At 44.2% G+C, this 13,841-nt stretch overlaps 1 protein-coding gene across 1 annotated transcript in view; it reads left to right on the top strand.

Moving 5' to 3' along the window:
* cacna1ba (calcium channel, voltage-dependent, N type, alpha 1B subunit, a) overlaps nucleotides 1–13,841 on the top strand; it is a 645,315-nt gene that overhangs the window by 520,760 nt on the left and 110,714 nt on the right. Inside the window, 2 exon segments of the mRNA XM_052037346.1 lie at nucleotides 597–656; nucleotides 1,612–1,718. Of these exon segments, the coding sequence (XP_051893306.1) occupies nucleotides 597–656; nucleotides 1,612–1,718 (167 nt within the window).

Below are 13,841 nucleotides of genomic sequence, written 5' to 3'. Positions count from 1 at the left end.
AGGTACATCTGGCATGTAAAGACAGTTCGTACAGAAACTAAATATTACTATCATAATGTGACAAATGATCCTGCCTGTAATTAGGATAACCAGGCAACAGTTCAAGACGTTTGTTAATTTGGAGAAACAAAGGACTGCAGATGCTGGAATCTGGATGAAAAACACGATGATGCTGGAGGAACTCAGCAGGCCAGGCAGCATTCCTGGAGAAAAGCAGAAGAAGGGTCCTGACCCGAACTGTTGACCGCCTACTTTTCTCCACGGATGCTGCCTGGCCTGCTGAGTTCCTCTAGCATCATCGTGTTTGTTAATTTGGTGTGTGTCCTTTTGATGTCATTTGACGGTTCTCTTTTCTGAAGCTGTCCCCTGAACCAATGACATAATACTCAGCCTTACCATTTAACTGTCGATATTTTTCCTGTTTTTATCTTTTTGTCCTAGAACCACCCTGTAATCCACTGTGTGCTTTTTCTGACTTACACGAACACACCATTTTAATTGCTGCAAGTACTTAGATGAAGCACTGTGCAGGGGGGACTTTGAAAACAGCTGTCCAATGGACACTCAGACTGAAATAAAAAATCTTTATTGTTTAGGTTCTGAAGTACTTGGACTATGTGTTCACGGGGGTCTTTACCTTCGAAATGGTGATTAAGGTAAACATTCCCATAAATTCTTCATAAATTTAATGCATGACTATTATTTAAAGAGAAGAAGCCTGTGTTTAATCATATTTGTACTGACTTGGTGAAATAAACATTTTGAAATCAATATATTTTGTGATTAATAAGGGTATCTGCCAGTCAAATTGGGCTGGATATTTGCATCTAATGAGCCCTGCACTGTCATTAATTTGTGCATCTGGGACAAGTAAATTAAATAAAACTTTAAATGTGATTATTTTGGTTAAAAAGCATGAATTTTAAAAGATTGATTCATAATTGTGTGCTGCTAATTCCTCAAACCATATGTGCTCGTTCTTTGACTTTGTAAACAGCCCTTCAAACCTTCCTGTTGCGTGCTTCAGTTTCCAAACTTCTGGGAATTTTTAAGTGCTCAGAAAGATGCAGGATGTTCTGGGGTTCCTGGTGACTGCATGCAAGAAACACATTCATGGTCTTGGGCTGAAGCCTCGCAGGCCGTCTGTAATCATGTTACAGAACTGTAGAATGAATTCACAGGCCCACAGATTCACTTGAAGATCCCACGGCAACAAAGACTCTGGATGCCCTCCTCCTGAACATTTCCTTTCAATTCAAGAACTTTCCCCAGTGTCTGCAATCAAAGTGCACATCCCTTTGCAGAAGATTCGTCCCCCTTTGAACGTAGTCAAAGATTCCCAGTTTCCTGACCCACTCTCTGCAAACCCCAATAAAGAGGCCGACAGCCAATGAATAGGTTGATTGAAGCCAGCAGAATCCCTGAGATCTCCTGAGCCAGTGGTGAGACAATACTTGACTCATGCACTGTTTTCAATCAAATTTCCATTCCATAGTTTTTAATATCCACAGAAGCTTTGTACAGGAGTCTATGATGAGACAGGAATGACAACCAAGTTGTATTTTTCATACTTACAAATTAATTTTTGTTTACCTCATTTTCCTTCACAAGATGATTAATTTAGGTCTGATACTTCATCCTGGCTCTTATTTTCGAGATCTTTGGAACATTCTGGATTTCATCGTTGTCAGCGGAGCTCTGGTGGCCTTTGCCTTCACGTGAGTAACATCTGGACATTTCACCATTCACCTGTCTGTGCTGTACCCCGTGAGCTCTAGGTTCGCCTGTGCTGTACTCCATGAGCTGTAGGTTCGCCTGTGCTGTACCCTATGAGCTGTAGGTACCCCTGTGCTGTAGGTTCGCCTGTGCTGTACCCTGTGAGCTGTAGGTTCTCCTGTGAGCTGTAGGTTCCCCAATGAGCTGTAGGTTCCCCTGTGCTGTACCCTGTGAGCAGTAGGTTCGCCTGTGCTGTACCCCGTGAGCAGTAGGTTCGCCTGTGCTGTACCCCGTGAGCTGTAGGTTCCCCTGTGCTGTACCCTCTGAGCTGTAGGTTCCCCTGTGCTGTACCCCGTGAGCAGTAGATTCCCCCGTGAGCTGTAGGTTCCCCTGTACTGTACCCCGTGAGCTGTAGGTTCCCCTGTGCTGTACCCTGTGAGCTGTAGGTTTGCCTGTGCTGTACCCCATGAGCTGTAGGTTCCCCTGTGCTGTAGGTTCACCTGTACTGTACCCCGTGAGCTGTAGGTTCCCCTGTGAGCTGTAGGTTCCCCTGTGCTGTAGGTTCCCCCGTGTGCTGTACCCCGTGAGCTTCAGGTTCCCCTGTGAGCCATTGGAATTTATGCCTGCATTTTATTGGCTTGTAATCATTCTGGAAAATCCATTGCTTTTTATACTGGAAGTTGAATGCAACTATTGTCGAGTAAAGAACTGAGGTAAGACCCTAATCTTTTGAGTTGCAATGAAATGAGAAAAACGTGCAAAAGTCTAAAATGGGTCTGATTTTATTTCAATAAAGGTGACTTGAAATGATGATACAGTGTCTACCAGAGAAACAACGGACTGCAGGTGTTGGAATCCAGATAAAAAACACTATGATGATGTAGGAACTCAACAGGCCAGGCAGCGCCCATGGAGAAAAGCAGGCGGTCAACGTTTTGGGTCAGGACCCTTCATCAGGATTCAAGAAGGGTCCTGACCTGAAACATTGACGGCTTGCTTTTCTCCATAGATGCTGCCTGGCCTGCTGAGTTCCTCCAGCATCATCGTGTTTTTCATACAATCTCTACCACCTGTTGTTTCACAATAGATCAATCGATCCTTCCACACTTTGACAAGAAATAATTTGTCTCAGTATAAGATTGATCAAAGCTGCCACTTGTCATTGAGACAATGCAAAGTAAATGGGTACTATTTTTTAGATTTATGAAATCTCGGCATAAAGTCAGTCAGGACACCACCAAGTTACAAAACATAGCACAGTGGGGAAGTGACTCGTGTAGATGATACCAGCGAGGGATTATAAGTATGGGTGGCTTGTGGAAGGAAATGAACACAGGGAGAGGTGAGAGCTTCCTCTCTTTTGAGGTCCAGAGGGAACGAGTTAGATTGGAGAGCAGCAATGAGCAAGATTCACTCAATCAGCAAAGAAAGGAATGGTCCCGAGCAATGAGCACATTTTATCTGAGCCAAGCTGATGAAAGGAATCATAAATAAAAGAATAGATGAGGCTGGATGCTGAGTGAAGGAGATTGCTGATATGGAGAAGGAACCTGTTGAAGCTGAGGTAGAAGGAGACAGGGAACAGAGCATCTGGGAACCCCTGAGTTGACGTACATCAGGAAGGCAAATTGTGCGATGCCTCATGACAAATCTGAATGAGCAGCCCTGTCCACAGCAGAACCTTTCCAGCAGTGATACAGTTTTTAAAATAAGGAACAAAGGTTTGCTAATGCATTCCTTCTGACTTCTGATGGCGAATCTGACAATTATTTGGCATGTGTCCAGATTGAGTTCCCACTGAAGCTGATCCAGGGTGCAGTGGAAAACTGAGGAAAGAGGAGTAAGCCCAGTAAATATTCCCAGCTTACCTTGGGCAGCCGGTTTGTCACCTTCCCTGATTTCCTCTCTCCAACTGCAGCAACTTTTGGCTTTCTTTGCCATGGTGAGACACTGTGTGGTTGGAAGCTGGAACACACTGTCTGAGTAGGTGGCGGAGGCAGATACTCTTGCAACATTTAACAAGTATCTAAGCGAGCACTTGAATCACCAAAGTGCTGGTAAATGGGATTAGTGCAGTTGGATAATTGGTGGTCGGAATGGACTCGGTGGGCCAAAGGGCCTGTTTCTGTGCTGTATGACTCTATGATTTGCCAAGCCATCATTTGTCAACCACACAGTAGGATTAATTCAAGCACCATATCAAAATTAGCTCTGTGCCATCAGCACAGATCGGTGAAGGCTACATGAAATCTAAACATATTCAGTAGCCAGTCAATTTGCAGCCATTGTTTGGGCTTGTGAGAAATGAAGAAATATTGAAGAATTGAATGAAAGATGGTTATCGTTGTACAGAGTTGAGGAAGAATGCTGCCTGGATTAGAGGGCATGTGCTGTCAGGAGCAGCTGGACAAACTTGGGCTCTTTTCTCTGGAGCGGCAGAGGGGTGATCTGTTGGAAGTGTATAAAGTTATGAGGGGCATAGATAGGGTGGACAAGCAATATCTTTTTCCCATTATTGAGCGATCCAGTACCAGGGCATGCATTTAAGGTGAGAGGGGGTGGGTTCAGAACAGACATGAGGGGTATGCTTTTTACTGGGAATACGTTGCCTGAGGGTGGTGGAGGCAAATTCACTGGGAGCTTTTAAGAGGGGCTTGGATGGGCACATGAATGAGAGGAAAATGGAGGGATATGGGTATTCTATAGGCAGGAGGGAATAGCTATGTCGGCACAACATTGTGGGCCGAAGGGCCTGTTCTGTGCTGCACTGTTTTGTTCTGTTCATAAATGAAAGTAATCATTTTCAGATGACCATTTGGTTTGCAAATCTGACCTTGGGTACTAGAATGTGGAGTTGATACAGAACCACAAAGTGGTTGCATTCCTGACTATCTCACACAGCTGGGGGCAAAAGTCAGCTTCTGGATAAATAGAGATTGCTTAATATAAAAATTCAATTCCACAATGATGCAGGTATATCCCCACACAATTTCTCTGTTCCTTCAGAGACTTTTTGCAAATACTCCAGCACAATCACATGCAAGTCATAAATAAATTGCTCTGTTTATTATGTGCAGCTTGGCAATATTTTTATGAATTTTTTCATTATAAGCAGTTTGCAGTTTTTATTGAAGCAGCTTTATTGTGTTGTGCTTTGGTGAATCGAAGTTAAGATTCCCCCAGCTTTTGGCCATATTGTCACATTCTGCTATTGTAGCTGAGGGCTGTTGTGTAGTGGGGTTGCATCTTGGTTCAACATCGTTCAATCAAAATGAACTGCATTTGTTGTAGTCACACTGTCAATTTGTTCCTCTTCACTTCCCTGAGTTTTGCATTATCTGGAGAGTGTGTCTATAGACACAGCCCCAAGGTTGTTCTTCAGAGTGACAGGGAGTAATCACAGGCTATTTAATGCCAAACAAGTGAAGGTGTGGGCTTATACAGTATACAGTAAGTGGCAAGTAACATTTGCATTACAAATGTGTCAGTTAATAATGTTCTCCAGCAAGAGAGAGTCTAGCCATCTACCTTTGATGTTCAATTTCATGACCATCACATTTTCCACCATCATCCTCCTGATAATATTGACCGTAAATTCAACTGAACAAGTCACAGAAATGTTGTGACTACAAGAGCTGCAAGTGTCCCTTGACAAAGGACCCCCCTCGTCCCAAATGCTTTTAATCTTCTGCAAGGCACAAGTGAGGAGTGCGATGGAGTGCTCTCCACTTATGAGGCTGAGGGGTGATCTGTTGGAAGTGTATAAAATTATGAGGGACATAGATAGGGTGGACAAGCAATACCTTTTCCCATTTATTGAGCAATCCAATACCAGAGGGCATGCATTTAAGGTGAGAGGGGGTAGGATCAGAACAGACTTCGGGGGCACGTTTTTTACTGAGAGAGTGGTGGATGCCTGGTATGCGTTGCCTGATAGGGTGGTGAAGGCAAATTCACTGGTGCTTTTAAGAGGGGCTTAGATGGGCACATGAATGACAAGAAAATGGAGGAATATGGGATTTCTGCAGGTAAAAGGGATTAGCTATGTCGGCACAAAATTGTGGGCCAAAGGGCCTGTTCTGTGCTGTACTGTTCTATGTTCTATGTTCAACCAGTCTCCATTCTTCCCTCGCTCTGGCCTCAAAATTGGATCAGGGGAAATCCATTTGCCCACAGTTTTTCATGTGTAAATAGCACATGACATGTGGCTGGGGGCACATTTTGTCGTGTTTGTAGTTCCACCCGTTAGGAAGTACTTCCAGTCACAATTCACCCGAAAACCAATGTCACATCCTCAATGTATTTTGTGCATGTGATGACATCATCGTTGCCTGCAGCACATTACCAGATCAAGTTTACGACCTGTGTTATGAACACATGGTTTGATGGTGTACATCACGCCATAAATAATGGAAGCTGCGTGTTTAAAATGTCCCACTTGGATATTGTCTTATATGTTGAAAGTTATCTCCCGTGCTCTTTATTTCTATGGAAGGCCTCAGTATGGCTCAGGGCCTCTGTGAACTAATAACTGCTGTTCACATTCCCTCCAGATACTGTGACCCAGGTGCTGCCACTCAGGACCACTCAGTTCACTCCATCCTTGGGTGGGTCTCCCCGGAAACCCATGTGTCGTCACCCCCTCCCATACATCCCCCCAAAGTTACCTTTCACCCTCCGCGTTTGACCTCGTTTCCATGTAGCCTAAGGTGGGCCATGGAGAGGTCACGTTAACAGCTCCAACCCATTTATCAAAGGTCAGCGAGCCAGTGTTACTGCTGCTGTCTGCCTTGAAAGCAGCCGTGTGTGTGAAACGTGCTGATCGGGGTTTAACATCTCTCAAAGGGACTAAATGATAGAATAGAACAGTCCAGCACAGGAACAGGCCCTTCAGCCCACCATGTCTGTGCCGACCATGATGCCAATTTAAACTAACCCCATCTGCCTGCACATAGTCCGTACCCCTCCATTCCCTGCCTGTCCATGTGTCTGTCTAAATGCCTCTTAAATGTTGCTTCCACCACTTCCCCTGGCAGCATGTTCCAGGCACTTTCCAGTCTCTGTGTAAAAAAAACTGGACTCATAAATATATTTTAAACTTTCCCCTTCTCACCTTAAAAGTTATGCCCTCTAATATTTGAAGCTTCCACCCTGGACGAAAGACTCTATCTACCCTATCTATGCCTCTCAAAATTTTATATACTTCTTATCAGGTCGCCCCTCAGCCTCCAACACTCCAGAGAAAATAATCCAAGTGTACCCAACCTCTCCTTATAACTAATACTCTCTAATCCAGGCAGCCTCCTGGTGAACCCCTTCTGCACCCTCTCCAAAGCCTCCACATTCTTCCTGTAATGGGGTGACCCGAACTGCACATAATTTTCCATTTAGGCCTAATCAAAGTTTTATACAGCTACAACATTGATCTCCCAAATTTTATACTCAATGCCCCGATCGAGTGTTTTGTGTAGATCTCTTATGCCTTAGCCCTCTGAACCAGCCTACCATGAGAGATCTTGTCAATTCTTTACTAAAGTCCATGTAGACAACATTCACTGCCCAACTCTCATCAATCATAAAAACAATGAAAGTGTTTTCTGAAGCAAAAATGGCCTCATCTCAAGATGACTTGGTGTTAGGGCCAACCTTTGCACACACTTAGTGCACCAAACAGTGGGGGGAATCCAATTTTTAGGCTTCTCTGTCCAGCAGAAGTTAGTGAATACATCTTGAATCCTGGGTATTTGATTCCTTTCCTGGGTCCGATGGAAACTGGATCACTCCTCCATCTCTGCATTGGGCTTTTCCTGGTCTGCACAGGTCAGAACCTGGCGAGACCAGCAAATTTAACCACACGCTTTCATTTTTGTTTAAAATGCCTTGCTGCATTTTTGTGCTTAGCCTTATTTTGATTTGCAGCAAAGATCCCATTTAAAAACCTGTTTGTCTATCTGCTGCCTTAATATATTTATGAATTTTAAACATGGGGAGAGTGGGTTTTGCATTGACTATGGTCTTGCTTGCAAATCGTCCCATCAGACCCTTTTATAATCTGATGCTCTGCTATTAGATCACTCACCTGCCTTCTGCTTTCAGGAAGAACACTGCATGGTGCAGTACTCTACACATCTGGTATCATTCCAGCAGATCACGATTGCTCTGTATCCGAACTGCATAAAAAGGAAAGCAGGGGAAGTTTGGCACGGCTTGCCTGCTAGTCAGTTCTGCCCCTCCAGGCACAGACCCCAGTGCTTTGCTTACTTTTCCTTTTTGTCGCCTTCTTACGCTGCATCACAGCTGTTAGTGACCTTGTTTCAATCATCCTTCTGTCCCCTCACCCCCTGTATATACCTCATCTCCTTACACGCTGCAAATAGTACAGAGCAATGCACAAAGCTGCAGGAACTCAGCGGGTCAGGCAGCGTCTGTGGAGGGAAATGGACAGTGGACGTTTTGAGCAGAGACCCTTCATCAGGACTGAAAAGGAGGGGAGATGGCCCGTGTAAAAAGGTGGGGGGGGGGGGAGGGGTGGAGCAAGAGCTGGCGGGTGATTGGTGGATCCGGGGGAGGGGGGGTGATAGGCAGGTGAGGCGGGGTGGGGGGGGGGGAGAGCGGGAGTGATGTCAGAAGCTGGGAGGTGAGATGTGGAGGTGACAAAGGGCTGTAGAAGATGGAATCTGACCATAGAATAAAGGGAGGGAGGTGGGGAGGGGAACCAGAGGGAGGAGTGTATGAGGTGGGGAGGGGAAAGAGATGGAGTGACGGAGGCCAGTGGGACAAGGGAAAAAGAAGCAGGGGGTAGTATCATAGATGTTGCTTCGCAATCGAAAGTTATGACAGGAATGTGGGAAAAGCATCTTACACAGGCAAGTTTGGATCTTGTGTCCACTGGCAAAATAAATCATTGTCTTCAGAGGAGAATTGGAAAGGCAGTCGAGAGAATCATCGCCACCGGCTTCCCTCTTCCACCCACCCCCCTCCCTCATCTGGATCCACCTGCACACCTCTCCCCTGACGACTCCCACGATCGCCCTCCTTACTGATTAGCTTCCAGCGCTGGTAGCCTTTGTGTTCCTGCTCATCACCCTCCAGCCGTCGTCTCCACCTTCTCCTTCCCCTCCCCTCGCCGTGCTCTGCCTGTTCGTTTTTGTCCACCTCCATCTATCACCCACCTACCTCTGTATCTCAACACCACCCCTCACCCTCCCCTTTCCCCTGCCCCTCCTCTACCTGTCCCCCATCCTTCACCCATCCTCAATCCACCAGTTACCTACTGTTCCACCCCACCCCCCCCCTCCCCTCTGTACCGGCCATCTCCTCTCTCCGTCCTCCGTTCTGATGCAGGGTTCCAACCCGAAACTGTCCCCTCAAAGGTGCTGATCGACCCGCTGAGTTCCTCCAGCAGATTGTTTGTTGATGTTGAGATGACGGTTTGTAGGGCGTTGAGGAAAGAGCCAGGGAATGGGACTGATGAGATTGTTCCGACAGAAGAGAGCACGGACTCAGTGGGCTAAATGGCTTCCTTCTGTGCAAAATGATTCTCTGATCCTTTGAATTATTTTGATACAGAAACGTTGTGATCAATCATTTGGATGGTTTGAATTGTTTCAGGGGAAAAAAAACTCTGTGGTGATCAAATTGAGGACCGAGTGGTGTGACTGTGGCATTGACCATGCCGGTGCTGAGGGTCAGGCAGGTGAAGGTGATGTGCTTGTGCTTCCTCAAGCCCCCAGCTAGCTAACCCTGTGTCTTTCCAAGAACTGTTTACAATGCAGTGTTGAATTCCAAGCAGCGCTCTTGCATATTCTGCGCAAACCCACTGAACCTCAGGTGAAGGACAGGAGGTTTCCTTCTCATCCATCTGGATTGTCTTCAAATACAAGCCCTGAGATTAAAAGACCAGTGATCGCAACCAAGGTCTCACCCAACCCCAAAAGTAATTAAGAATTAAAGAAAGTGATCACTTTTCTGCTGTTCATTTCGACTTATAACTGATTGTTTTTTTTTCTTTCTCTCCTAATGCCGGGACCTGAGTAGGAGTTTCCTTGGGTAAGGATATCATTCAAGTCTATGTTTATGTTAGCATGGATGTTGTTACTATGTTAAATGCACCAATCTGTGAGTGATGAGCAAGTAATTGCATATATGTGTTGAGTGTTTAAAAAAAATCATACATCGCACTCTCGCAGTTCTAACGCACAAACTCTGCATATGCTCACAAGTTCATTAATCAGTGTGAGACGACATCTGGTGAACACTGCGCTTTTAGAAATATGGGAGTTCTTTGAGAAAATGAGATTAAAACAGTCCACTCCAAGATTAAATTGGTCATTGGTCGTTTCCATTAATTTGGTCTCTTATTTATGTTTTTTGTATTTATTGTTATATTTACTATTATATATCCTTATTTATGTAAAATAATGTCAACTGACTTTAAAACATCATCCAATGTAGAGGTTTTGGAAACATTCTGGCAATGTTAGTTTTTCTAGACCAAAACTGTATAATGATGGGAAAATCATTTTAAAAAACTTCATCTTTGCATTGTTCTTTTAAGTTCAGGTTCAAATAAAGCCATTGTATATTCTACTTATAAACCTCTATTGATATTAAAGCCTTTCCTCCTTTCACAATGGCCAAAGCAGATATGTCACTAAGGATGAATGACAAGTTTTATCCGCATTAACTCATGTTAGAACCATTTCAATTTGCATTGTGTGACCCACATTGAAAATGAAATATATTAATTTGTTGATGAATGTATATTTGCAGAATCTGAATCTGGAGCAGCACAGTGTGCAGCTGGTAAAGCCACTGCCTCAGCTCCAGTGACCCGGGTTCAATCCTGATCTTTGGTGCTGCCTGTGTGGAGTTTGCTCACTCTCTCTGTGACCTTGTGGGTTTCCTCTGGGTGCTCTGGTTTCCTCCCCACATCCTAAAAACATGTGTATTGGTAGGTTAATTGGCCATGTAAGTTGCCCCTAACGTGTAGGTCTGTGGGAGAATCTGGGTGCTGTTGGTGTGAATGTGGGGAGAGCAAAACGGGATTAGTGTGACTGTGACTGGGTACTTTATTGTTGGTGCAGACTCGGTGAGCCAAAGAACCTGTTTCCACGCTGTATGACCACGTGACTCAGACCACTGGTAACTTAAAAAAAATAGACATTTCCAATATATGAGTAACTCTGTTCCATCAGAGTGAGAGACTAGTGATATTGCTGGCTGTGATAGAAACCAGGAGGAAGGCACAACATGGTGACCAATTGTATCCTGCTCTACAGGTGTAGTTACACCAGCTCTGGCCTCCAAGTCAAAGAGGAGAAAGATACGGAAAGTGCTGGCAATGCATTGCAGGTCAGGGAGCAGTGAAAGAGTCAGGAAGGTGGAGGTGGTGGTAAGAACCTTCAGTGGATCTATGCTGGAGGCACTCAGCCAGAATAAGTGCACGTCTTTTCAAATGCTGACTGAGCTATCAAATACTCCTACAGCTATGGCTGAAAGGAGGCCATTCAGTCAGTCACGTCAATACCCGCTCCCAACAGTCACATCCCCCTGCTTCTTCCCTTTAGACCTGCAAATTGTTCTCTACTAAATGCCCACCAAATTCTCCGTTGAAAGTTCTGATTGTTACTGTGAATCTTGACACCACAATTTTAGATCTGTGTCCCCATTATTCTTGAACCATGTTCTGTTGGGCACAGCTTTCCTCTCCTTATGCTATCTAAACCAGTTATGAGCGTGCACCTCTATCAGTTCTCCTCTTCTGAACTTCATGGCTGAAGTCGTGCTTTCCCAGAGCCATTGCAGTGAATCCTTTCTACAGCTTCCCTGGGATCTTCATATCCTTCCTAAAATTAGGTGATCTGCACTTCCTATCTCTGGACCAGTGCTTCTGCAATGCATTGAGTGTGAATCCATGTTTTAAGTGGATGAGGTTTTCTAATTAAGATGGTTATTTATTTGTTTTATGCATGACAGCAGTGCAACTGAGAAAACAAATGCAGGGGAGGGGAAAATGTATTTGTTTGTGTGGAATGCTTGCTGGTTAGAATACCCAGTGCTGAGTTAGACCATCCTCCATGTTGTAATGAAACTCAGAGCAAAGAGGGTCTCTCCACACCTTTTTGGTTCATGGCTTGATTTGTCTCCCACTAATCTCGAATCTCGTTACAGCAAATAACTGTCTCCAGTAGTCAACTCAGTTATAACTTCATAAGTTATGACATTGGAGCTTTGAAAGGCTGAGGAAAATTGGTTGTACAATTTAATATAATTATAGCTTAAGAAAGGGTGGAAATTTAAGACAATAAATTGGGCTTCCATTTGCAATAATTCTGCATTCCAGAAATTAATTGCATGATAATATGATGCATGTTCTTTGAAAACTAATGGATTAGAACTCGGAGTGGATAGAATGGGAATGAATCCATTTATTGGAATGCCTTTCCTCCATGTTCTCCATAACTCAACCCCAGACAAAATTCTTCTCCACTCCACTGTGAATCTGCATCCACTTTGCATTAATTTCATAAATGTCACTATCTTGGTTGGCATGGACCAGTTGGGCCGAAGGGCCTGTTTCCATGTTGTCTGAGTCTATGACTCTTTGCATTACTTATTTACGTCGTATTGTACTCTCTTTATGATGAAGAATAATCAGAGATCTAGATAAGACAAGATATCTCTATCAGTCACATGTACATGAAAACACACAGTGAAATGCATCTTTTGCATAGTGTTCTGGGGGGCAGCCCGCAAGTGTCGCCACGCTTCCGGCGCCAAAATAACATGCCCACAACTTCCTAACCCATACGTCTTTGGAATGTGGGAGGAAACCGGAGCACCCGGAGGAAACCCACGCAGACACGGGGAGAACGTACAAACTCCTTACAGACAGCGGCCGGAATTGGATTTAAATTTCAAAATTAATCATTCTCCACTACACAGTTTCTAGCCAATAAATGATCTCTGAAGGGCAAAGTGTAATAACTGTATCATTACATATGTTGGTCTCACCAATGTGTTTGCAGGTTAACACACAATTCCAATGTTGATGTGGTTAAGACAATCTATTGCAACCTATTAATCTTTGTTTTCATTTATGTTGGCCTATGTTTTGCTGTGGAAATAACAACAAGAGAACAGTGCTCAGCATTATTGATGCACAAGTCAGCAGCAGCTTGTAGCAGAGAGGTATCTCCTGAATTACAAATCACTGAAGTGTTGACCAGTTGCAGGATGGCAGCACCTTAGTTAAATCACCCAACTCCACATGCCTGGAGCATGGATACAGGGACTTGAGTTTGAATTCCACTGTGGCGGCTGTGGAACTTAAATGCAAGGAGATCAATAAACCTGGAATTAAAATGCTTGCAGAGTGAAGTGTTCGTGTCTGACTGAAGAGTGAGGGACAGAGAAATAGGAAGATGCCATGCTGACTTAGAGGGTGGAATATTGCCAAAAGAGCCGATGTTTGCCAGTCACTTTATGTTGGATGCAGTCGTTAATGATGCCAAGACTCATCAGATGTGGAAAATTAGTGAAGAGGCAAAGAGATGGTGTGTGTGGAGTTTAGCACAGATAAAGTGCAAATGTGGATTACATATGTTAGTCATAACATAGTAGGTTAAAAAGTCTTTGAAAACAACACCATCTACAGGTGGTAAAGAAAGTAAAATGCTGGAATGTGTGGTTGTAGGAGAAGCAGGAATGACATGAGGGATTTGAAGTTGTATCAGCTTTTCTGAGGCTGTGCTCTGTGTTCACTGTTGGTGTCTGTAGGGTCTGGGGGAAAGCTACAGGTCCAGAAAAGACTGACTCCTGAACTTAGAAGGCTGAGCAATGACCACACCCTGGGAGATTGCTGTCTGATGACAAGGAAGATACAAAATGTTAAAGATAAAATGAGACTGTTGAGATTTTAGACGGATGTAGAAATTGGATCCAGGTTAGATATTGTCTGATCACAGATTTTTGAATGAGGTGAACTTGGTATAAATTTATCAAGAACAAAGAAATGAAATCAAGGCAATATTTTCAACAATGAAAGTACGAGGTGATGTATTTTGGGAGCTCAAATAGGGGTAGGACATATATAATCAATGGAAGGGCATTAAGGATTGTTG

This window comes from Pristis pectinata, chromosome 23 (genome assembly GCF_009764475.1).
Source record: "Pristis pectinata isolate sPriPec2 chromosome 23, sPriPec2.1.pri, whole genome shotgun sequence".
NCBI classification, from domain to species: Eukaryota; Metazoa; Chordata; class Chondrichthyes; order Rhinopristiformes; family Pristidae; genus Pristis; species Pristis pectinata.
This window is presented reverse-complemented; position numbering and strand designations above follow the sequence as displayed.